At 45.8% G+C, this 26,269-nt stretch overlaps 1 protein-coding gene across 1 annotated transcript; it reads left to right on the top strand.

Moving 5' to 3' along the window:
- The first annotated feature begins 14,524 nt into the window (after window positions 1-14,524).
- On the top strand, window positions 14,525-22,794 carry GPHB5 (glycoprotein hormone subunit beta 5). Its single transcript, XM_028706932.2, has 3 exons — window positions 14,525-15,410; window positions 19,287-19,491; window positions 22,372-22,794. The coding sequence occupies exons 2-3, from the start codon at window positions 19,288-19,290 to the stop codon at window positions 22,558-22,560; spliced, it is 393 nt and encodes a 130-aa protein (XP_028562765.1). The 5' UTR covers window positions 14,525-15,410; window position 19,287; the 3' UTR covers window positions 22,561-22,794.
- Window positions 22,795-26,269: the final 3,475 nt, after the last annotated feature.

The following is a 26,269-nucleotide window of genomic DNA, read 5'->3' as shown; positions in this document are numbered from 1 at the left end:
TAGGTGCGTCTTATGGTCTGGTGCGTCTTATAGAGTGGAAAATGCGGTATGTTCACAGCCGCAGGATCTCTTACTATTACGGGGGGAGGCACAGTCATGCACTTTAAAAGCCTTTTGTATGCTTTGTTATTTTTAAAAAAGGGGAGTGGAAATCAAGTTGATAGCTGTGATTCCCCAGCCCAAGGGTAGCTTATATTCTGCTGCAGTTGGACTCTGTCTCCCATCGGCCTCAGCCAGGAAGGCCCAAGGGCTAGGGATGATGGGAGCTGTAACCTCTGGAGGGCTGCACTTTGGCTACGCCTTCAGGCGTGGGGAACTTGTGGTCCTCCAGGTATGGCTGAACTACAACTCCCATCTTCCCTAGCAGTTGGCCATGCACGCTGGGGCTGATGGGAGATTCGGTTCAATTTTTTTTAAAAAAAAATCCTGTCGCGTCTCATTCAGATGAATCGTAAATTGGCTTACAAATGACAAATACAGTGGTACCTCAGGTTACAAACACCTTGGGTTACAAACACTTCGGGTTACGGACTCCCCTAACCCGGAAGTAGTACCTCGGGTTAAGAACTTTACCTCAGGATGAGAACAGAAATCGCATGGCGGCAGCGGGAGGCGCCATTATCTAAAGTGGTACCTCAGGTTAAGAACGGATCTCCAGAACGAATTAAGTTTGTAACCAGAGGTACCACTGTAATAACATAATAGAAGAAATACCACACAAATCGTACAGAGCAGTTAAGAAGTCATCAGTTGAAACGACTACAATCCATAAAATGCCATCAGTGCAACAACTAAAAAAACCCCAACAAGCCTAATGGCACAATTGCAACAAAGGTCATATGATAGGATTCACAAAGTACAGCATTCGCAATCTATAAAATCACAATGTTAACAAAATAGCAATCAAAAAAATAACCTCAAGACTCGTAATCTTTTGATCGATTGAGCCCAGCCACCTCATTATTGCAAAGTCTCTCTCCTTTCACAGTTCTTCCTCTGGAAACGGCTCCCTTATGAAAGTTTGCCCCTCATATATGGGTTTTTGGATCATGCTTTGCTGCTGCTGTTTGTTTAGGGTTTTTTTTTAAACTTACATAGCTATAGGATGAGGTTGCATTTTATGATTTAGCCAGGAGAGGGCAGCAGAAGCTCAGTTTCTCCGTAGGAATGCTTTCACCCATAATATATTTTTGTTAAAAAACGAGAATGAAAAAGCATGCAAGCTCTCTGCTGGTGGGTTTGAATTCTGAGGCCTCCACCTGCAGAGCACAGTGATCTAGTGGTGATATAAGGGGGTGAGACAATCTTTCAGCTATCCTGATCCTAAGCTGCTTTATAAATCAAAACCACCACCTTGAACTTCACCTGGTAGCTGTTTGGCAACCAGTGCTATTATTTCCATGGTAAAGTGTTGGCAATATCCTGCTCCACTGAGCTGCTGAGCCGCCACATTTAGCACCAGCTGCAAATTATGGACCAACCTCAAGGGCAGCCCCACATAGGGTACATTGCAGTAATCCAGCCTGGACGTTACCAGCGCATGGATGACAGCAGTCAAGCTATCTTGGTCCAGAAATGGCTGTAGCTGTTTTACCAGCCAAAGCTGCTAGAAGTCTCTCTGGTCACCTGGGCCTCTAATGACAAAAATAGATCCAGGAGCAACCCCAAATTATGAAGCTGCTCTTTATACAACTCCCATCCAAGGCAGGTGACTGTCATAGTTCTGCTCTATTCTGCCTTGGTCAGACCACACCTGGAATACTCTCTCTAATTCTGGGCCCCACAATTTAAGAAGGATGTTGACAAGCTGGAACGTGTGCAGAGGAGGGCAACCAAGATGATCAAGGGTCTGGAAACCAAGCCTTATGAGGAACGGTTGAAGGAGCTGGGTATGTTTAGCCTGAGAAGAGGAGACAGGAGATATGATAGCTATCTTCAGATATCTTAACAGCTGTCCCATGGAAGAGGGAAGAAGCTTGTTTTCTCTTGCTCCAGAGAGTAGGACCTGAACCAATGGATTCCAGGTACTAGAAAGGAGATTCCAACGAAACATCAGGAAGAACTTTCTGACGGCAAGAGCTGTCCAGCAGTGGAACAGATTCCCACAAGAAGTGGTGGACTCTCCTTCTTTGGAGGTTTTCAATACAGAGGTTGGATGCGGACGATACCCAGCTCTACCTCTCTTTCAAATCAGAACCAGTGAAGGCCCTATGTGAGTGTCTTGGCGCGGTTGGAGGAATGATGGCGGCTACCAGATTGAGGTTGAATCTTGACAAGACGGAAATACTGTTTTGGGGGGACAGGAGGCGGGCAGGTGTGGAGAACTCCCTGGTCCTGAATGGGGTAACTGTGCCTCTGAAGGACCAGGTGCGCAGCCTGGGAGTCATTTTGAACTCACAGCTGTCCATGGAGGCGCAGGTCAATTCTGTGTCCAGGGCAGCTGTTTACCAGCTCCACCTGGTATGCAGGCTGAGACCCTACCTGTCCGTGGACTGTCTCCCCAGAGTGGTGCATGCTCTAGTTATCTCTCGCTTGGACTACTGCAATGCGCTCTACGTGGGCCTACCTTTGAAGGTGACCTGAAAACTACAACTAATCCAGAATGCGGCAGCTAGACTGGTGACTGGGAGCAGCCGCCGAGACCACATAACACCGGTCTTGAAAGATCTACACTGGCTCCCAGTACATTTCTGAGCACAATTCAAAGTTTTGGTGTTGACCTTTAAAGCCCTAAACTGCCTCGGCCCAGTATACCTGAAGGAGCCTCTCCACCCCCATCGTTCTGCCCGGACACTAAGGTCCAGTGCCAAGGGCCTTCTGGCGGTTCCCTCACTGCGAGAAGCCAAGTTACAGGGAACCAGGCAGAGGGCCTTCTCGGTAGTGGCACCCGCCCTGTGGAACGCCCTCCCACCAGATGTCAGAGAGAAAAACAACTACCAGACTTTTCGAAGACATCTGAAGGCAGCCCTGTTTAGGGAAGCTTTTAATGTTTAATAGACTATTGTATTTTAATATTCTGTTGGAGGCCGCCCAGAGTGGCTGAGGAAACCCATCCAGATGATGATGATGATGATGATGATGATTATCGGTCATGGATGCTTTAGCTGATATTCCCCTGCTTTGCAGAGGGTTGGACTAGATGACCCCCGGGGTCCCTCCCAACTTGACCGTTCTATAATTCCATCCAGACTCAGAAACCGCCCACTCACAGCGCCTTCATATTGCCATCATGCATTCATCTGAGCTCCTGGCGAGGGTTTGCATGGCCTCTCTTGATTCAGACATGACCGAGAGGTAGAGCTGGGTATATTCGGTGCACGGTTGACACTTCCGTCTCTCCCAGCTTGGAACAGTCACTCCCAGCTCTGCCTGCAATTTAAGATTGGGTAAAGCACCCTCCACCTCTCTACAGTCTGTCTCTGTGTTATAGTATTCTGTAGTTTTTCAGCTGGGAGCCGGAACTGCTTCCCTGTGTTCTTGTGTGTCCTATTTTTTCCGATCTCTATGCTGTGGTTGCAGAGGGGATCCTGTTTTGATCCCTCGCAGCACCGTATGTTTACGGATTCCAGCTGAAGGCCAGCAACGCCTTTGCTGCAGGGATAAGAATCCTCAGTCACACCCTTGCTATGCATTCAAGGAATATTTATTGTTGGCATTTGTCTCGGGAGACAATGGAGTGTGCCTCTGGGGGTGAAGCCAAATTGCTCTGTTAGCACCAAAATGACCTTCCTGGGGTGCAAGCCTGGGCAGTGTGTACCAGGTTCCTTGGCTACACAGACGACAAGACTCCCCTCTCGGCCTTGCTAACAGTCCTTGGCTCTCTCCTCCCAAGAATTCTGGGAACTGTAGTTTGAAAAGGTTCTCCTAACAACTCTCAGTACTCTATACAAGCTGCACATCTTTAGAGGAAGCCATGGCGTAAAAGGCCTTAAATGAATGGTTTGGTTTTAGAAGCTGCTTAGAAGCCATTTTGGCACCTAAGCGGCATATAAATTAACAACAACAAGAAGAAAATTATTTCAGGAATGGAGAATCTATGGACCTCCAGAGATTGTTGGACATGCCGTCGGGAGTTGTCGGGAGTTGTCATCCAAAAACATGGGGAGGGCCGCAGGTTCACCACCCTCTGCCGAAGAGGACAATTCTCTGGGAAAGGTTTCATCCTGACTTCTGAGAATTACCCTTCCTGGCTTGCTTCAGTGAGAAGGAAACGTGGAATTCAGACAGCGCTAATTAGTTCACAGATTATCTCACAGACACAAAGACGATATTATGACATCCTTTGCACACGCCTGTCATTAGACAATAATTGATTCGCACATGGCCTGTGATTTCAGAGTAGATTCCAAGTGCCGATGATCACTGAACTAGCGGCTCTCCTCGGCCTGACAAAGGAAACACTGTTTTCTTTCTGAAATCCAGTCAACGCAGGCCGCTTGCTCCTCCTTTAAAAATAATGCACCATTAAACAGCACTCAGCTTTGTCAGGGCCCATCCAGATCTCATTGGTGTTCTGAAAAACCCACACAGAACCAAGCAAGTTCAGGAATGGCCCCAAACTGCCCCCCCCAGCAGTCAGGGTGATGGAAAACGAGGCATTCTGCAGAGCTTTGCCACTAATAATAATAATAAATTTTATTTATATCCCGCCCTCCCCAGCCAAAGCCGGGCTCAGGGCGGCTAACAACAATAAAATAATACAACATTCTAAAATCATTTCATTATAAAATTAATTCAAATCAAATTGATGGCAACCATTGGGCTAGAATTCTGTGAGGATTACCGAAGGAGGGGGTCAGACTGTGCCTTGGCCAAAGGCCTGGTGGAACAGCTCTGTCTTGCAGGCTCTGCGGGAAGATGTCAAGTCCCGCAGGGCCCTAGTTTCTTGTGACAGAGCGTTCCACCAGATCGGGGCCACAGTTGAAAAAGCCCTGGCTCTGGCTGAGGGCAGCCTAACCTCCCTGTGGCCCAGGATCTCCAAGATGTTTTTGTTTGAAGACCGTAAGGTCCTCCGTGGGACATACAGGAGATGCGGTCCCGTAGGTACGAGGGTCCTAGGCTGTATAGGGCTTTAAAGGTTAAAACCAGCACCTTAAACCTGATCCTGTACTCCACCGGGAGCCAGTGCAGCTGGTATAGCACTGGGTGAATGTGATCCCGCAGCGAGGACCCCTTAAGGAGTCTCGCCGCGGCATTCTGCACCTGCTGGAGTTTCTGGGTCAGTCTCAAGGGCAGCCCCACGTAGAGCGAGTTACAATAATCCAGTCTGGAGGTGACCGTCGCGTGGATCACACTGGCTAGGTCAGGGCGAGAGAGGTAAGGAGCCAACTGCTTAGCTTGGCGGAGATGAAAAAAGGCCAGGGAGACTGGCAACAAATGTGGGTATCGGAAATGGGCTGATGCCCTTTGGGGGGGGGTGCCGTCTGAGGTGGCCACCTCACCTAGCCCCATGGGTGGGCCAGTTCTACAGATGCTTCTGCTGTCTAAGGATAGGGCCGGCACCAACGGTGAAGCCTTGGATGAATTGCCTCCATCTCAGACATGAAATAAACTCCTTAGATAGTTTCAGGCTTCGCTAAAAGGAATGATCCGTTCACAGTAGGGTGAGTACTGGAGAGCAGGGGTGGAGATATGACTAAAAATAAAAATAAACGATGTCTTTTCTTTTTTAAATGAAAGTATCCCCCTCCAGTTCAGGCTCACCCACACCCTGCGTAAGTTTTCCGACCATGATGCAAGCGACTGGATTTCTTGCCCTAGTAACGAATTCAGAGCCGGTTAAAAGGGAGCGCAGAAATCCCTCTCAATGGCTTAGTTGCGAACTTCTGTTTTCCCTGGCAATTAAGCCAAACAGATACATTCTGCCACCTGTTCACAATGGCAGCTTGAATGCTGTTCCATTAAGCTTAGCGGACGCAGTCTGCACAGGTCACAACCAAGTGTGTTAAAACGAGCGGCTGTCTCGTGATTCTTTTTCCTGTCGAGACAAACTGGGTGACAGAATTGTAGAAGTGGAAGGGAACTCGGTGGTCAACCAGTCCAAACCCCCTGCAATGCAGGAATGATCAGCTAGATAATCCCTGGCAGATGCCCACCCATCTCTCTTTAAAAACCTCCAAGGAAGGAGAGTCCACCGCTTTCTGAGGGAGCCCGTTCTGCTGTTGAGCAGCTCTTAACCGTCAGAAAGTTATTCCAAATGTTTAGTCAGAATCTGCTTTCTTGTAATTTGAATCCAGGGGTTGATTCCTACCCTCTGGAGCAACAGAAATCAAGTTAGCATCATCTTCTATGTGACAGCCCTTCAGAAATCTGACGGTGCCTATCAGATCACCTCTAAGTATCCTCTTATCCAGGCTAAACACCCCCAAGTCGCTCAACCGTTGTTCGTGAGACTTGATTTCCAGACCCTTGTTGATCTTGGTTGCCCTTCTCTGTGCACCTTCTAGTTTGTCAATACCTTTCTTCTTTTAGGTAGATGATACATATATTTCCGTATAGTGGTTTTCCCAGTAGTGATGTATGGAAGTGAGAGCTGGACCATAAAGAAGGCTGATCGCTGAAGAATTGATGCTTTTGAATTATGGTGCTGGAGGAAACTCTTGAGAGTCCCATGGGCTGCAAGAAGATCAAACCTCTCCATTCTGAAGGAAATCAGCCCTGAGTGCTCACTGGAAGGACAGATCCTGAAGCTGAGGCTCCAGTACTTTGGCCACCTCATGAGAAGAGAAGACTCCCTGGAAAAGACCCTGATGTTGGGAAAGATGGAGGGCACAAGGAGAAGGGGACGGCAGAGGACGAGATGGTTGGACAGTGTTCTCGAAGCGACCAGCATGAGTTTGACCAAACTGCAGGAGGCAGTGGAAGACAGGAGTGCCTGGCCTGCTCTGGTCCATGGGGTCACAAAGAGTTGGACACGACTAAATGACTAAACAACAACATACCCCTCTTAATTATCTTAGATGCTAAGCTGTGCACGTAAACAATTGCAAAAAGTGCAATTAAAACTAATCATGAAAACAGCACACTTCCTTAAAGGGCCTACTGAAATGCAGAGGCCTTTAAGCAATTTATAGCTTAAATAAATTTAAAACAAACAAATAAATGAATGCATTTGCCTTCAAAGAACTCAAGATAGTATACATGATTCTCCCCACTCCTTGTTTCATCTTCCCAACAATCCTGCATATAGGTTAGGTGGAGAGGCACCAGAAGGTTTAGCCATGCTGGCAATATTTTAAGATGTCAGAAAGGAGCCGGTCTATAATGCTGCAGTATCAAGTATCATTATTGTTCCAGGACTTGACCTCCTCTGACCCTGCCCTTCCTTTAATTGCCCTTAGCAAATCCTTTCCAACTCAATGGCCCCAGAAAATCCATCTCTCCCGCTTTAGTCTTTTGGGGGCATGGCTTTTTCCAGAAGGAGCTTCTCCGCCTGACGAAGTTTGATGCCAATGAAAATAAGTTGGAAACGTTGCTTTTGACAATAGCATCACATTTACTGGAAACATAAGCAGGAACTGCTTGACTCTGTTCTGATTAATTAACTGAAAGGGGAAAGTCGGATCAATTTCACAATGGCCTCGGTTGTGAACTCTTTTGAGTTCCGTTGGAACTGAACACAGATCAGGAGCTGATAAGAGCAAAAATTACTTTATTTTGGCACAAATCAAGAGTTTGCACTCAAAAAAGGAGCAGAGATTAATTTGGGTAAAGCTATCATTGGCTAAAGAAGAAGAAGAAGGAGAAAGAAAGAAAGAAAGAAAGAAAGAAAGAAAGAAAGAAAGAAAGAAAGAAAGAAAGAAAGACATTCTATCATTCATCACGAAACAACTCTCCCCTTTTCCACCTGGGCAGAATATGGGTGACGATATACCTGCAGGTTGAAGGTCAAACCAACCTGTGTAAACAGCAGTTCCAGGTGGCAGTTAGCAAGGCACTATGCATGTATGTACTGATGCATTTACCTTTTTACCCCACTCCTCCGCCAAAAAGTCTCTCAAACCAGCTTATGTGCAATCCATTGAAACAGTCCCTGCCTACAGGCAGACAACCCTAAAAAATAAATACGCAACATAAAAGGTAACAGAACTATGGAGGGAAGAGGAAAGCAGTAGACCCCATCATCAATTCTTTAAAGTTAAATAGTACTTTTCATCATGACCAGGTGGGGGCAGGGAACAGTTCAGGGACAGGAGAGCCCAATTGAGCTGTTCTTTCAGCAGCTAGCAGGGCTCATGAAATCCATGTTATGAATTGGGCATCCTTGCCTTGGAATCCTTATGCTACTTGTAATTGGTTGGAGATGAGTTGCAGCTCAGAGGTAGGGGGATGCTTTGCATGCAGAGGGTCATGGGTTCGATTCCTGACACCTGCGGGCAGGGCTGGAAAAGACTCCCTGTCTGAAAGCCTGGAAACCTCAGAGATGGAAGCCAACCCAACATCTTTTGGTCCAATCCCCCCAGACATGTTTTAAAAATGTAACCATCTATTTAAAAGAAGATGGATATTGAGATGCTGGAAGGTGTGCAGAGGAGGGCAACCAAGACGATCAAGGGTCTGGAAACCAAGCCTTATGAGGAACGGTTGAAGGAGCTGGGTATGTTTAGCCTGCGAAAGAGGAGGCTGAGAGGAGATGCAATAGCCCTCTTGAGATAAGGGCTGCCCCATGGAAGAGGGAACAAGCTTGTTTTCTCCTGCTCTGGAGGGTAGGACCTGAACCAATGGTCTCAAGTTACAAGAAAGGAGAGTCCGACTAAACACCAGGAAAAACTTTCTGAAGCTAAGAGCTGTTCAACAGTGGAACAGACCACCTTAGAAGGTAATGGGCTCTCCTTCATTGCAGGCTTTTAAAGAGAGGTCGGATGGTCATCTGTCAGGCATGTCCAAAGTCTGTTTCGGGGGTCTAATTTGGCCCACCGGTCGGTTAAATCCGGCCCCTGTGGCAGTTTATTTCCTGGGGCAAAATCCTAAAAAACTCTTGACAACTCCAACCCTAAAAAAAAGCTCAACAAGCAACAAAAAGCTCAACAGCTTCAATCTTAAATAAAGCTCAGCAACTATGGTCGGCCCTTTGGCTGGCCCTCACAGCCCTTCATTTCATCAAATCTGGCCCTCTTTGAAAAAAGTTTGGACATCACTGCATCTGTAGTCATCTTTAGCTGTGTAGTCAGCCTTTATGGTTACTTCCAACTCTACAATTTGATGATTATATAAGTCCCCAATAGGGACACGGGTAGCGCCACAGAGCCTAGGACTTGCCGATCAGAAGGTCGGCGGTTCGAATCCCCGTGACAGGGTGAGCTCCTGTTGCTCAGTCCCTGCTCCTGCCAACCTAGCAGTTTGAAAGCACGTCAAAGTGGAAGTAGATAAATAGGTACCGCTCCAGCGGGAAGGTAAACGGCATCTCTGTGCACTGCTCTGGTTCACCAGAAGTGGCTTAGTCCTGCTGGCCACATGACCCGGAAGCTGTACGCCGGCTCCCTCAGCCAATAAAGCGAGATGAGCGCCGCAACCCCAGAGTCGGCCACGACTGGACCTAATGGTCAGGGGTCCCTTTACCTTTTCCTTTATAAGTCCCGAGTATGCTTCTTCTCCCTACTCCCGTAGGTCAAAACTATTGTTTTAGCTGTATGCAATTTTTAGGCAGATTTAAGCACTTAAAACCCATTGGATGAAACTACTGAGATTTCTTTGAACAGGTGAGCAGCGTTGATTTCACAGATGTTGAATTGGTTTCACTCCCAGCTATAACTTGTGTTTTGTTCACGAGCACATTCTTTGCATGCATTTTAGGCTAAGGGAAACACTCTGACTTCTTGCAACTCTCTCCTCTTGGAGCAGGGAGGCAGGCAGCTCCCCATCCTTCCCCAAAAGCTTTTCTTGATTGCCTGGGTGATAAATAAAGTTTGCAATCTTGGAAACATTTTTTTTTTAATTTTTATTTTTTTTAAAGGATGTAGTAGCATGTCAGAATGAGGTTTTCTTTTCCAGCCTGTTGGTCAGGAACAATAGGAAAATCAAACCACCCAACGATGACATAAGATAGAGAGTCTCTATGGTTGTAAAGCTTCCACTTCAGTCTCTGAGCCAGAGGGAAGGGATTATGGGATTCAGACCGTTTCATTGTCATACGAGCCTTTCCACAAGAAATGGAAAGCAAGGTGGAATATAGGAGTTTCTCAAAGAAAGTAAGATGGGTGTGTGCTTCTCCGTATTTAAAAGATGAGACCGTCCCGATCCATAGAAATGGCAGTAAATTCTCAGATTACTGGCATGGATCACTCCTGATTTATGCAGAAGTAGATTCATATGTGGCACTATGACCAAAGTTGCCCTGGCCCTCGCTGCTGGATGAAGAACTCAAACTTGGGTTTCTGCTTTCATGCATAAATCTGAGCAATGTCTGGGCAAGGCTTGGGTTAAGGCCCCCATTGAGGGTGGGCATCCTCAAGCCAATCAGACCGAACATAATTTAAGGACATGTTTAATAGCACTAGTGTCAGTAAAGGATCCATGAGAATTTGCGGGTGGGAACGAGACTTTGAAAACAGAACACCACTGATTAATAATAATAGTTAGGTCCGTATAGTTAAAGCTATGGTTTCCCCAGTAGCGATGTATGGAAGTGAGAGCTGGACCATAAAGAAGGCTGATCGCCAAAGAATTGATGCTTTTGAATTCTGGTGCTGGAGGAGACTCTTGAGAGTCCCATGGACGGCAAGAAGATCAAACCTCTCCATTCTGAAGGAAATCAGCCCTGAGTGCTCATTGGAAGGACAGATCCTGAAGCTGAGGCTCCACTACTTTGGCCACCTCATGAGAAGAGAAGACTCCCTGGAAAAGACCCTCATGTTGGGAAAGATGGAGGGCACAAGGAGAAGGGGACAACAGAGGACGAGATGGTTGGACAGTGTACTCGAAGCTACCAGCATGAGTTTGACCAAACTGCAGGAGGCAGTGGAAGACAGGAGTGCCTGGCGTGCTCTGGTCCATGGGGTCACGAAGAGTCGTACACAACTAAACGACTAAACAACAACAACAAAATTATTATTACTCTGAGCGGCTCACAACAGAAGATTAAAAACAGGATAAAACATCAAACGTTAAATATTTCCCTAAACAGGGTTGCCTTCAGATATCTTCTAAAAGTCAGATAGTTGTTTATTTCCTTCACATCTGGTGGGAGGGCATTCCACAGGGCAGGCGCCACTACCGAGAAGGCCCTCTGCCTGGTTCCCTGTAACCTCACTTCTCGCATTGAGGGAACCAGAAGGGGCCTGGGACTTGTCCATCCATTCCCAATAACAAGGGTTGGTGGGCTGGCTGGCTGGGCTTCCTCGCTTGCTTGCTTGCTTACTCTGAGGCCGCCTCAGCTCCTGGCAACCAGCACCCTGACCAGAGGTACCATTTGCCTGTGGAGCATATAGCCAGGGCTGCTGCAACAAATAGCTGTGCAAGCCTTTGGGAGTCAGAGACGCAAGAGGGCATCAGAGAAGGAAAGAGGGACAGAGGCCAGTGTTGCCCGCGGCATCCCTGACCATCATTCAAGGCACCCCAGGGCACACTGGATGAACACCATGTCCCTTTGTGTTTCTTAGTGCAGAAAGTATTGATCTGATGTGTAGAGATCTTTCCTATTCTTATCAAGAGGGTTCTGGAAGCTTTTCTGTGTGAAAGAAACAAGCAGAAGGTTCATGATGTTTGGGTTATTCCTTCAGAGAAGCTTAAGTAGAGCTGGCTTAAAGTGGTTCTCTTATCTCTTTTCTGTCAAGGTCATGCCAACCATAAAAGTAAGGCCAGAAGGAGCCTGGTTTTCACTTTTTTCTTTCTATCTCTTTTCCTTCTGTTGTGGTGTACTGTACATAGTATGCTTAGTGTTAAGTTTTAGACTTCTTATAAGTTATTTTAAGTTTTAGTTAAGTCTTCTGCGACTGGATTTCTTATGGATAGTGCCAATCCTGAACGTATTGGATTTGTGACCATTATGCTCATTTGTCTTCAGTTCCAGTAAAGCTCTGCTGGATTAATAATAATAATAATAATTGTCAGGGCTCCCTCAGGTCCCAGCTCACAAAGGACCAACGCCAGTCTTTATTGAAGTTCATTGTTGGTTTTACACCCGTGGCGCGCAGCCCTACGTCTGTAACTCTAGACTGTCGAAGCTCCGTCTGACTCTCCCCCTCCCCTACACCAGTTTAACACTCGAGCTTTGCTCCACCTCTTCCTCTGCTTCCTCTGCTCTTTTCTCCTCTGGGTTCTCCTGCCCCCTGGGGTCCCACCCTTCCTGGACTCTTCGGAGGCGGATTCCTCCGACTCCTCCCCCTGTCTCCGGCGGGCTTTGGGACCTGGCTCCCAATCTTGATTTTCTGCTGACCCGCGCGCCTGTACATTTGAACTTGGCGCGCGCGCCCAGCCGGCCACTTTCCTCCTAACGGCTACACTGCTCCTGTCACTGCTTCCCCCTTCGGGGGGGCTGGTTGGAACTGACCTCCGCTCCGCCCCTCCACTCTCCGACGGAGGCGTGGTCAGTTCTGACTCACTCTCTCTCCCTGCTGGAGAAGACGCTGGTCCTGATCTGTGGGCTTCTTCCCCCCCGCTACGCTCTGGCGGGGAAGCTGGCCCTGATCTCCAGCTGCCGCTTGGGGACTCACCGCTGGCCCCCCTTGCCCTGACCCTGGGCGCCTCTTTCTGGGAATCTTCTGATTCGCTGGAGAGACTCATGGAATCTCCCGGGCCACTGTCATACCCTCCTAAGCTCCCCTCAGATCCTTCCCCTTCGCTCTCCAACTCCTCTTTCCCCTGTGGCTCTGCCCCTGAGCCCCTGACAATAATAATAATAATAATAATAATAATAATAATAATTTATTATTTATACCCCACCCATCTGGCTGGGTTTCCCCAGCCACTCTGGGTGACTTCCAATAGAATATTAAAATACAAGTCTATTAAACATTAAACATTTAAAGCTTTCCTAAACAGGGCTGCCTTCAGATGTCTGCCTCTGGTCTATTTTTGGGGAATCCTGCAACGTATTTAAGTTTTTACCCTGCTAAGTATACGTTGGAATCTGCTCTGGATCAATATTGAGTAGAATTCTGTGACAAACCACTGGACTAGTTAAACAATTTCAGATGGTCTATTTACCACCAGAGTTTGGACCAGAGGCTGGAATAGATAGCTTTCTGACTGATGGTGTAATTTTGAATCTGCAGGAAATGTAACAGCAGGGACCAGTCGGTTTATAACTTCAGGGTTAATCCTGTCGGCGCTAGTCAACCACCCAAGTGGTGCAAGAGTGAGGTGGTTGCGGCAGTGATGGGTTGTCTGGCTGGGAGGCCATCAACAGTGAGATGAGCGTCTGGCAGGAGGGCAAGGGACAAGCTGGTGTTTGGAGAGATGTGTCATGTCTCAGCATCACCGTTGCCAGGGCAACATTTATAAACAGCGACTTTTTTTTTTAAAAAAAAGGGGGTGAGAGAATCAATTCAAGGTGTTTCTGTGTGCATGCATGTGTGCAAAAAAAACCACAACCCCAAAAACTTTTTCCACAGTTTATGTGAATGGATGGAAACAGGGGACTTCCCCCTTGACTTTCTATACTTTGGTAGACATTGATCTGGTTGTCTTGCGTGACCCTTTTCTGAACTATATAAGCCTGCAGGACACAACAGACGACGCCTGATTGACTATACAGGAAAAACAAGTAGAACTTTCATTTCATATTGCCTTTTACCTTGTCATAGATATGTCTCCAAGAGGCACTTTGGGGACTGGGTGGAGAAGGATGAACTGGCCAATTTTGGTTTTTCCTTAACTTATCGTTTTCCCAGCCTAATAATAATAATAATAATAATAATAATATTTTTTTATTTATATCCCACCCTCCCCAGCCGAAGGCGGGCTCAGAGCGGCTAACAACAGTAAAAGTAACACAGTTTACATAAAATCACAATCTATTAATTGAAATACATTCTAAAATCAATTCATTCTAAAATCAATTCAGAATCAAATTAATGGCAACCATTGGGCTAGAGTTCTATGAGGATTACCAAAGGAGGGGGTCAGACTGTGCCTTGGCCAAAGGCCTGGTGGAACAGCTCTGTCTTGCAGGCCCTGCGGAAAGATGTCAGGTCCCGCAGGGCCCTAGTCTCTTGTGGCAGAGCGTTCCACCAGATCGGGACCACGGCCGAAAAAGCCCTGGCTCTGGTTGAGGCCAGCCTAACCTCCCTGTGGCCCAGGATCTCCAAGATCCTCCGTGGGACATACCAGAAGGTACGAGGATCCTAGGCCATATAGGGCTTTAAAGGTTAGAACCAGCACCTTGAACCTGATCCTGTACTCCACCAGGAGCCAGTGCAGCTGGTATAGCACCGGGTGAATGTGATCCCGTGGCGAGGACCCTGTAAAGAGTCTCACCACGGCATTCTGCACCTGCTGGAGTTTCTGAGTCCGTCTCAAGGGCAGCCCCACATAGAGTGAGTTACAATAATCAAGTCCGGAGGTGATTTGAGTTCGTGCTCTGTCTCTCTCTCTCTCTCTCTCTCTCTCTCTCTCTCTCTCTCTCTCTCTCTCTCTCACACACACACACACACACACACACAATATTCACGGTTTGGTGTGCAATTTTGCCTAATATGCACATTTATTGCAAGTAAACTTCCCCAAATATAGCACCGTTTTCTTACTTTCTCTTCTTCTTTTACACCTGCAGTGTTCATGCTTACAGAAAACCAAGGGCCAGCTGACTCCTTAGCGATTTGCAATGTTTACATGGTTACGCACACCTTGCAATAATCACTGCACGGAATTAGGAAGTGTGCGGGCCACCCCCCCCCACCCTCCATACTCACACAACAAAGGAGCTAAGGCAGTGAAATTTAACTCAAGGTTTTGTTGGCGGATCCTCTCCTTATTGTGCGTTTGGCTCAGCTCTCGCTTTCCCTGGGATAACGGATACCTGGGAGACTGACTTTGCACCATTCTGAATGCCAAAGGGGTGGAAAGTGCCACGAAGGAGGGCGGGGGTAAGATCCAGTGGCCTGCTCATTTTTTCCTTGCCACGATCCTGCAGCCCCACCAAGATGCTCCCTTTTGTTCCACTCGGGTGATGTTAGGGAGAGGGGAAAAAACACACACAATATCCCTGAACTTAGCTCTGGGAACGAGAGGCTCCTTTTTCTAACCCATCGCCTTTGATGCCGCTGCGTGTTCAAGTAAGGATCTGCCTCCATTGTGGTTTGACTGACACAGCCTTTTCTATAAATTTGAGCAATTAAGCAGCCTAGTAGCAGCTGGCAAGGAGCTCTGGCAAGAGCTGACACTGACAGAGGAGGAGGCCGTCTCCCGTCCTTTGGCAAGCGACCGCCTTGCAGAACTGCAGCTGGAGAATCGAGGGGCATTCCTCGAGCTAGGTAAGAGAGTCTGTTGTCTTTCGGCAAGGTGCAGGTCACTGTTTGCAGCTGGTCTAGAGGCAACCAGGAAGTAACAGCGAACGAAGGCAATCGGCGGCCACAGAAAGGTTCATTTAAATGGGTCTATTTCTTTTAAAGAGAGGCGAGAAAAATGGCCCGGCTTTCATATTTGGAAAAGGGTCCCAGCTGGGCACCAGGAAAAATATTCAAACAGGAATGGGGAACCAGGATCCCTCGATATGATGCTGAACTATAACTCCCATCAACCCTTGCCAGGATGACCAATAATCAAGGATGAAGGGAATTGTAGTCCAACAATATCTGCAGGGCCACAGGTTCCCCATCACAGGTAGATACATAGATGGATAGGCAGATATTTATATCAGCGATGGAGAAGCTGGAAGCTGGAAGATGATAGATGATAGATTAGATAGATAGATAGATAGATAGATAGATAGATAGATAGATAGATGATAGATAGATAGATGATAGATAGATAGATGATAGATCTATCTATCTATCTATCTATCTATCTATCTATCTATCTATCTATCATCTATCATCTATCTATCTATCTATCTATCTATCTATCTATCTATCTATCATCTATCTATCTATCTATCATCTATCATCTATCATCTATCATCTATATCTATCTATCATCTATCTATCTATCTATCTATCTATCTATCTATCTATCTATCATCTATCTATCTATCTATCATCTATCTATCTATCTATCTATCTATCTATCTATCTATCATCTATCATCTATCATCTATCTATCTATCTATCTATCTATCATCTATCTATCTATCTATCTATCTATCTATCTATCTATCTATCATCTATCTATCATCTATCTATCTATCATCTATCTATCTATCTATCTATCTATCTATCTATCTATCTATCTATCTATATCTATCATCTATCTATCATCTATCTATCATCTATCTATCTATCTATCTATCTATCTATCTATCTATCTATCATCTATCTATCTATCATCTATCTATCTATTTATCTATCTATCTATCTATCATCTATCTATCTATCTATCTATCTATCATCTATCTATCTATCTATCATCTATCTATCTATCATCTATCATCTATCATCTATATCTATCTGTCTATCATCTATCTATCATCTATCTATCTATCTATCTATCTATCTATCTATCTATCTATCTATCATCTATCTATCTATCTATCTATCTATCTATCTATCTATATCATCTATCATCTATCATCATCTATCTATCATCTTCCAGCTAGTACACCAAACAGGAGCAAAACCAACCCATAACCCACAGACAGATTTCCCTTTCCCAAAGCACCAATGTCCTTCTAGGACTTCCATATTGTCTGGATTCATATAAAAATAAATGAATATGGAAAGTGGGCATCTTTAATAATAAAACTATAACTAGGGCTGCCATATGTCTGGAACTTACTGGACATTTCCAGAATTTCAAAGGGGAATTTCCAAGAGGAGGTTCTTTGTCCTGGATCTTAGGGATCCTTGGGGTTTGTCTAAAAAATAAAAAAAAGCTCAGCAACTTCCAGGGTGTTTTTATTTTTTGAAATATGGCAACCCTGAAGGCTACTGCTGGCTTAGAGTTTTGGACTCGGAATGGGGAGACCTGAGCTCAAGGCCTTACCAAGGCCTTTGATGTTGTTGTTGTTTAGTCGTGTCTGACTCTTCGTGACTCCATGGACCAGAGCACGCCAGGCACTCCTGTCTTCCACTGCCTCCCGCAGTTTGGTCAGACTCATGCTGGTCACTTTGAGAACACTATCCAACCATCTCGTCCTCTTTCGTCCCCTTCTCCTTGTGCCCTCCATCTTTTCCCAACATCAGGGTCTTTTCCAGGGAGTCTTCTCTTCTCATGAGGTGGCCAAAGTATTGGAGCCTCAGCTTCAGGACCTGTCCTTCCAGTGAGCACTCAGGGCTGATTTCCTTCAGAATGGATAGGTTTGATCTTCTTGCAGTCCTGAGAGCCAGTGTGGTGTAGTGGGTAAGAGCGGTAGTCTCGTAATCTGGGGAACCGGGTTCGCGTCTCCGCTCCTCCACATGCAGCTGCTGGGTGACCTTGGGCCAGTCACACTTCTTTGAAGTCTCTCAGCCCCACTCACCTCACAGAGTGTTTGTTGTGGGGGAGGAAGGGAAAGGAGAATGTTAGATGCTTTGAGACTCCTGAAGAGGAGTGAAAGGCGGGATATCAAATCCAAACTCTTCTCTTCTTCTTCTTCTTCTTCATGGGACTCTCAAGAGTCTCCTCCAGCACCATAATTCAAAAGCATCAATTCTTCGGTGATCAGCCTTCTTGATGGTCCAGCTCTCACTTCCATACATCACTACCCATAAACCCACCCACCGCCCCTCCCTCCTTCCATTCCTGGGTTGTTACAAGGATAAAATGAGCATTATTAACAACATAGTAATGGCTGCTAATAAGCCTGTACTTTACTGTTCTGGAAGAGAAATCTCCTGCTCCAACACTAGGTTTTATCTTTTGTCAAGACTTCTGTATTAGGCAAGTCTTCCCCCTGCCCCGTTATGGAAAACTAAATCTTGTGTTTCCCTACAAGTATTTCTGTGCTTTGTCCTAAAATACTGAAACAGGCTTTCTCTCTTCCTTGAGAATCTTGGGAAGTGTAGTTCTTTGACATAAGGGTTATGGATCTCTGATACAGAATGCTCATCTCACCAGACTACAGTTCCCAGCATTCATTTGGGGGTTGGAGAAGCACTGAGGATAAAATTGGTGTAAAACTAGTATGAATTTCTTCTAAGGATACAGCCTAACAGAACAACTCTACACAACTCTACACAAGTCCCACTTTCAGGTAGAAACTGGCTAGAGGGTTTTCAGCCTCAGACATGCAGCCAGAGAGATGTTGGATTTCCCCACACTGGAAACGTTTTTTGAAATGCAAAACTGAAAGGGCTATAAAAATGGGAGGGGGCACCAAATGTTTAATAATTCCTGTTTGGGGATTGAAGCAATCATTTCCAGCAGAACAAAGACTTTTCAGGTTGTGAAAATTCTCAACTTTTATTTATTTTACATAGTTGATGTCCTGACCCTTCAACATCATTTTAGGGTGGTGCCTCACCTGTCTCCTTCCACCTTCCACCTATTTGCCAATTAATTTTTATTGATTTTCCATTTTTATTTTGCCAATTAATTTTTATTGATTTTCCAAATTCCACCTTCCTCCTTCTTGAACGAGGCACATGAATGATCCCATGTAGTGGAGATGAATGGGATGATATAACATGATGTTATTCTCAGATATCAGTGAATAAAAGCATAGCCAGTTATAGCCAGACTTGGCTGCACGATTCATGTATTGTTTATTTACATTAGCTATTTCTCCTCCAGCCTTCAAATAACCCCCAGGGCAGTTTGATATTGTCATCTATTGATACCACTGAGGGCAAATGAGGGTGATGGAAGACCATATCAATGTGTAAGTGAACTTTCTTGCTGGCTGCCAAAAAATAAATAAATCACCCAGATGAGGAGCTGTTTTTCAGCACTGGCAAAACTGTTCACAAAAAAACAAGCCATCAGAAAGAGGTCATTGTAATGAGACAATGGTCCAAGATATCAACAATAAGGTGTGGTTGAAGTAACTTGGTCTAAGGACCTCAAGGTGGGATCTTGATTATGGAGAAGAAGGATGGGGTGGGTCTTCCAGATGTTGTTGGCCTACAATACCCATCATCCTCAACTGTTGGCCATACTGGCTGTGGATTATGGGAATTGGAGTCCAAAGTCATTGGCAAGGCCCAGTTCTGATGCAGAACATGCCCCTAGCAAGCTTCTTTAACAAGTCCCTGTCTTTGCTGTTTCCCTCACAGAATGAAGCTCCCATCCGTGGTCCAAGGCTCACTTCTTCTCTTCATCCTGGCCAGCTGGGCCGGTGCCCCCAAGCCCCGCAGCATCAACCTTCAAACGTTCACTGGTTGTGCCGTGCGTGAGTTCACTTTCCTGGCCAAGAAGCCTGGCTGCAAGGCGATGCGAATTACGACAGACTCATGCTGGGGCCGTTGTCAGACTTGGGAGGTGAGTGGCAGGGGCTCCCAAGGGGTTCGGAGAAGGGCTCTATCCCAGCCCTACCTAGAGATGCTGAGGATCAAAGCTGGCATCTTCTGTGTGCAGATGCTGTACCACTGAACCACAGACCTTCCTCCTGAACTAGAGTTAGGGGATGAAAGGGGAGGCACCATAAACACCATAAAGAGACTTGTTGTTCCCTACTTAAAAGCTCCTCAAAATAACAATGGCCTTCCATGATACAAGCTCTCTTTTGAGGGTACTTTATCTTTAATCTGGACTTGGTCTGGACATTCCTTCAAACAGGGGACTATCCTCTGTAATAAAGGACACATGGACACAATACTTGTAATTTGGCCTGGGCAAATTGGTCCATTTCAGTATTCCTCATTTTCTTATTTTTCCAATCTTCTCCATATTTCCACATCATTATTGGTTGCTTTGCTTTTGCTTTATTATGTATTTTGTGTTTCCATTTTGTATTTTTATGCTGCGAACCGCCCTGTGATCCTCGGATGGAGGGCAGTATACGAATTTAATAAAACAAACAAACAAATATTTGAAAGGTACTCATTAAAACCCACTAGCATTTTAGTGCCAATTTCTTTTCACATACACATTTTGATATGCATTTTTGCCTAACGTACACATTTTTTGAGTTAATTTTCATGAATATATGCAATTTTTCATGCACACTTTACCAGTGTGTGCAATTTTGCACATATGACTTGGCTGGAGGATTGAACTGAAAAATTTGGAGGGGTGAGAATTTTGATAGAGGGCTGCGATTTGGTTCACATATTATTCTGGAAAGTGCCGATTTGGTTGGTTTACCATTAAATGTGAACTGAACAGAATTTGTCTGCCATCCTTACTTTGTAACTTTCCAGAGGTTTTTAATGGCTTGTTCTGACACACAAATAGCTGACATCACCGAATATTGCATATTTGCAGTGGGGCTGCATCTCTAATGAGAGCCACTTGTTTAAAAATTCCACACGGCAGGTTTCCACCTCTTTCTTCTTAAGAAGGCCTTAGTAGTTGCATGGCAAAATATATTCTCAAGCAATTACTTAATGCTCTCATTATATAATTTCGAAAGCTCCTTACAGCTTAAGCACTTAAGGGGGAACTGTCCTTTATTGCTCCACCGACAGAAAATTCCTCGGGGATTAAAATAGAGCCCCTGACTCACAGGGGATGCTTTTTATTCCATATCCCAGTAATATGTTTGCTTCTAATTTTGGTTGCCTCAGAGTTGTGGTAATTGTGCTGTTAGGTGTTTGTGAGTGGGTGTGACAAAACAGGGCAAGCAAGTCCATGCACATTAAGCAGAACAAGATTGTGACTAATTTTAGACTCCTTTACATTTCACACACCAGGAGCTCTGAGCCTGATTCCCCACGTGTGTGTGTTTGTGTATAAAATCTTGTGATGGAGAAATAAATGCTTTCATTCTCACTTTTCCCACTGAGGAAATTCAAAGGACTGGCTATGATCTGGAGAGCCCACAAGTCCCAAGTCCCTGAAAGATCACCTCCTTCTCTACAGATCTTCCTGGGTGTTAAGACTTACAGAGGAGGCCCTCTTACATGTTCCACAGCCCTCAGAAACTAAGGGTGGCTATAGCCCAGGAGAGGACATCTCCTGTGGCAGCCACTAAGTTGTGAAACTCTCTCTCAACATATAATAATAATTTATTATTTATACCCCGCCCATCTGGCTGGGCTTCCCCAGTCACTCTGGGTGGCTTCCAACAAAATATTAAAATACAGTAATGCATCAAACATTAAAAGCTTCCCTAAACAGCGCTGCCTTCAGATGTCTTCTAAAAGTCTGGTAGTTGTTGTTCTCTTTGACATCTGGTGGGAGGGTTTTCCACAGGGTGGGTGCCACTACCGAGAAGACCCTCTGCCTGGTTCCCTGAAAGACCTACCGTACATTGGCTCCCAGTACGTTTCCGAGCACAGTTCAAAGTGTTGGGGCTGACCTTTAAAGCTCTAAACGGCCTCGGCCCAGTATACCTGAAGGAGCGTCTCCACCCCCATCGTTCTGCCCGGACACTGAGGTCCAGCTCTGAGGGCCTTCTGGCAGTTCCCTCACTGCAAGAAGCGAGGTTACAGGGAACCAGGCAGAGGGCCTTCTCAGTGGTGGTGCCCGCCATATGGAACGCCCTCCTGTCGGATGTCAAGGAAATAAACAACTAGTTTATAGTCGGATGTCAAGGAAATAAACAACAAGTTTTTAGTGTTTGATGTTTTATCGTGTTTTTAATATTCTGTTGGGAGCCACCCAGAGTGGCTGGGGAGGCCTGGGCAGATGGGTGGGGTATAAATATATTATTATTATTATTATTAAACTCCTGGTAGAGGACAAGGATCTAGAGATTACGCTAAGGGTGGCCAAATTCTGTGCGACTGCCATAAAACTTAAGGAACAAGCTGTACTACCAAAATGATCAAGATTTTAAATGATAATTTTAGGTTATATTTTAGTGATCAAGATTTAATACATTTTTTAAACTGCTGCTATATCTGAATTGTCTCTGTTATACCCAATTGCAATTCAATGTATTCCTGTTGTGTTTTATGATTTTCCTGATATTGTAAGTGACCCAGAACTGGTCTCTGACCGTAATAATAACATTCTAACAACAACAACAACAATTATTATTATTATTATTATTATTATTATTATTATTATTATTATTATTATTCTTCGGAATCTCCTTTTGTGTAACCTGAAGCCATTAGTTTGGGTCCTAACCTCTGGAGCAGGAGAAAAGAAGATGCTCCAAAGACAGTCACGCATGTCCATACAGCCATGCTTAGGCTAACATCTCCTCTCTCCCTCTCTCCCTCTCTCCCTCTCTGCCTCCCTTGTGGCCAGAAACCTGTGCTGAAACCCCCTTACATCGAAGCTCACCACCGCGTCTGCACTTACAACGAGACCAAGCTGGAGACGGTGAAGCTGCCAAACTGTGCGGCCAATGTCAGCCCATTCTACACGTACCTCAAGGCCATTCGGTGTGACTGCGGCATGTGCCTCACCGAAACCACGGAATGCGAGACCGCCTGAGCCCTTGGCACAACGGCTGAAGAGCAACCTTCTGAGGGCTCAATCCTGCTGCTGGCGAAAACCAGCAGTAGGGCAATGGTGGCGCTGCGAATCAGGGTGGAATGTAGTTGCTTAGCTCTGAAATTTCTCTTCCCTCCCCCTCATTGGCCCTTATTTAGAGATTTCATATAGCCACATAGTTGAGGCTTTAGAAACCATCACCAGCACATACAGGAAGATTGGCAGCTGCTTTATACTGAGCTCAGTCTTGTCTACTTATTGCAGTTTTCCTCAAACTTGGGTCTCTGGCTCTTGGTGGACTACAACTCCCATCCTCCCTAGTTAGCAGGACCAGCAGTCAGGGATGATGGGAGCTGTAGTCTTACAACAGCCGGAGGCCCATGTTTGAGAAAAAACTGGTTTGGCTTGGTTTCAGGCAGAGGGTATTTCCCAGCCTGGGAAGTTTCAGGATTCGAATCCGGGCCTTATGCACACAAAACAGATGCTTTGCCCCTAAGCCACAGCCCTTCCCCAATAAAGGAAGCTCCATGGTATAGGAACTAACCCTACAGACCTTCTCATATGCTATTCTCCAAGTCAGCACCAGCATACATTGTTGTGCATTCAGCTTTGCCCAAGTAGAATGGGTTTTCCTCTGGGTTTGGAGTTTTCCCAAACCCAGAACTGCCTTACCGTTACTTTAAAAAAACCACCCTGCATTATTTATTAAACACTGCTGTTTTCTCTGTTTAAATTGTAGGGTGGAATCTTCTCTGCAACTGGGAGGAAATAATAGGTCCCTGACTGCAGTTAGTTACAAACGAAACCCTTTTAATTTCTTTCTCTTGCTCAGTGCCTGTTTCAGTGACTGTACCTGGTCTCATATGATCTGCAAATCAATCTGTGTTCTTAATAATGATAATAATAATAAAATGAAATCACAGTAAGATAGCTGTTGTGTGCAGTGACTCATTGTCCCTCTTTGCGGTCGAATTTTAAAGTGGTGCTAAACTGGTAAAATTGCACCTTGAAGATCCAAAAGAAAAACAAGAAAGCAAGCAAATCATATTAGGCCATTTCCCTTAAACTATGTCCACCTGTCTATCAGCTGATGCCCTTGGGTGCCATCACTGGGTGTTTGAGGCAGGGGTTCAATCGTTCTGGGTGCTGCTTCACCAGTGCATTTCCTGTGAGGGGTGTGCCACTCTCGTGAGTCATCTTTGACAGGGTGGGGGGAGGGCTGCCAACCTAGCACTTGCCTGATGTCATCATGATGCCAGCTGGTTGAGGGGTGTTGGTCCCACCCACCCTGCAAAAGCTGACCATAAGATGGGGGAGATAAAGATCTGGCCCACTGGACCAAAAGGGTTCTCCACCCCTGTTGTACACAAATGGCATACCCCATCTTGTTCTTGTTTAGTAGTTTAGTCGTGTCCGACTCTTCGTGACCCCATGGACCAGAACACGCCAGGACCAGGCACTCCTGTCTTCCACTGCCTCCTGCAGTTTGGTCAAACTCATGCTGGTATCTTCGAAAACACTGTCCAACCATCTCGTCCTCTGTCGTCCCCTTCTCCTTGTGCCCTCAATCTTTCCCAACATCAGGGTCTTTTCCAGGGAGTCTTCTCTTCTCATGAGGTGGCCAAAGTATTGGAGCCTCAGCTTCAGGATCTGTCCTTCCAGTGAGCACTCAGGGCTGATTTCCCTAAAAATGGATAGGTTTGATCTTCTTGCAGTTCGTGGGACTCTCAAGAGTCTCCTCCAGCACCATAATTCAAAAGCATCAATTCTTTGGCGATCAGCCTTCTTTATGGTCCAGCTCTCACTTCCATACATCACTACTGGGAAAACCATAGCTTTAACTATACGGACCTTTGTTGGCAAGGTGATGTCTCTGCTTTTTAAGATGCTGTCTAGGTTTGTCATTGCTTTTCAGGCGTCTTTTAATTTCGTGGCTGCTGTCACCATCTGCAGTGATCATGGAGCCCAAGAAAGTAAAATCTCTCACTGCCTCCATTTCTTCCCCTTCTATTTGCCAGGAGGTGATGGGACCAGTGGCCATGATCTTCGTTTTTTTGATGTTGAGCTTCAAACCATATTTTGCGCTCTCCTCTTTCACCCTCATTAAAAGGTTCTTTAATTCCTCCATACCCCATCTTACCTCCTCCTAAATGGGAGGTTGGATGGACACCTGCCACAGATGCCTTAGCTGAGTTTCCTGCAATGCAGGGGGTTGGCGATTCTATGATTTCCTCCCAGAACACCTGAATGATCCACAATCCACAATCCTCCCTCCTTCTGCCCCCAAACCATTTATTTGTGAAGCTTTTGGCATTGTTCCTTAATTTCTGTGCTCTGCTGCAGCTTAGTGTTTAGACAAGCGAAAGTTACTGTGGCTAAAACAATTGCATCTAATTTCCCTGTTAATCCTATCTCCATTTCCTTCTTCCTGCGGTTGCTGACATGTCAAATTTTAGATTGTAAGAGGCTTGGGGCAGACACCTGCCTCCTTCTACATTGTGAAACACTGTGCATGCTGAGGGTGCTATAGAAATAAAATTCTTATAATCAATCAATCAATCAATCAGTCAATCAATCAATCAATCAATCAATCAGGGATAGTTTCCAGCGCAGGGCACTGGGTCAGCCTGTTGTGGCAAAAATAAGAGTACCTTAATTTGATGTGTGAAATGTTCTCCTAAGCAGAAGGCATAACAGACCAGGGGTCGCCAATTTTGGGGGGGTTCAATAGAGTCATGGACTGGCTGGACCCAGAGGAATGGTGGGAGGAACCAGCTGCGGAACATCCAAAGGAAGAAGGCTCAGAGCCAAGGGAATGGTGGTGGGACAATGATGAATAGTCAGTGGGAGAAGACCGGGAAGAGGAGGTGTTGGAAGCTGAAGGGGCAACAGGGTTTAGTGAGCAGGGAGAATCTGTGGCAGAGAGCAGTCCAGAATCAGAGGCAGAAGCTGAAGCAGGGGAGGTGGGAGGCCAAGAGGCAGAGATGAGTCAGGCTGGAGAAGGGTCACAGGTGTCTCCCCCTCCTGCTGCTACAAGCTCTACCTCCAGCCTCTCAGAACCAGGAGAGGCATGAAAAGGGTGGGAGAGAGATCAGCTGTACACAGGCGTCGTCTCCTACTGCTTGGGGGAAACCCTGGAGAGGAGGGTACTTAGACGATTGAGGAGAGGTGGGGACTTTCAATCTCAGCTGTGCTCCTTAGGCCTGACGCTCAGCGAAGAGGAGGTTGTGTTTTTGCTAATACAGAGTTAACTCCAACTTTGAAATGTGTGATTTACTGACTGGCACTCTTTGTGACAAACAGGCATTTGGAGCAACTGCAAAAATTGTAATGGGCAACACCCTTGTAACCAGTCATGCACTGCAACTTCTAGGATATTGGCTGCAACAGAATGCTTCCTCAAGTCTAGTTTTAGCCAGGGGGAGCCCTTTGGGCACAAGGGAAGATCTTTTTGGGCAGCCATTCACCCACGGGTGCCATGTTGGCAATCCCTAGACATGGCTAGGGAGGACTGCAAACACCGAGGTCAGAAGGAAACAGACCACAGTAGTGCAGACAATGATGGTTGTTAACAGTTGGGGTAACACAGAAATTGTGGCACGAGGTATCAGATAGGATAGGAAAGTTGGAGCATAGTCTTATCTAGATCGGATGCCCTGTCCTTCCCATAGATGAGTTGCCCTTGCTCTGAACTGTTGCTCAAATGCTC

This window comes from Podarcis muralis, chromosome 1, assembly GCF_964188315.1.
Source record: "Podarcis muralis chromosome 1, rPodMur119.hap1.1, whole genome shotgun sequence".
NCBI classification, from domain to species: Eukaryota; Metazoa; Chordata; class Lepidosauria; order Squamata; family Lacertidae; genus Podarcis; species Podarcis muralis.
This window is presented reverse-complemented; position numbering and strand designations above follow the sequence as displayed.

Bases quoted from the DNA above. Each gene is read 5' to 3' on its own strand.
- GPHB5 (XM_028706932.2), top strand. From the start codon at position 19,288: ATGAAGCTCCCATCCGTGGTCCAAGGCTCACTTCTTCTCTTCATCCTG. The intron at 19,492-22,371 runs GTGAGTGGCAGG...CCTTGTGGCCAG, and splicing joins GCCGTTGTCAGACTTGGGAG to AAACCTGTGCTGAAACCCCC.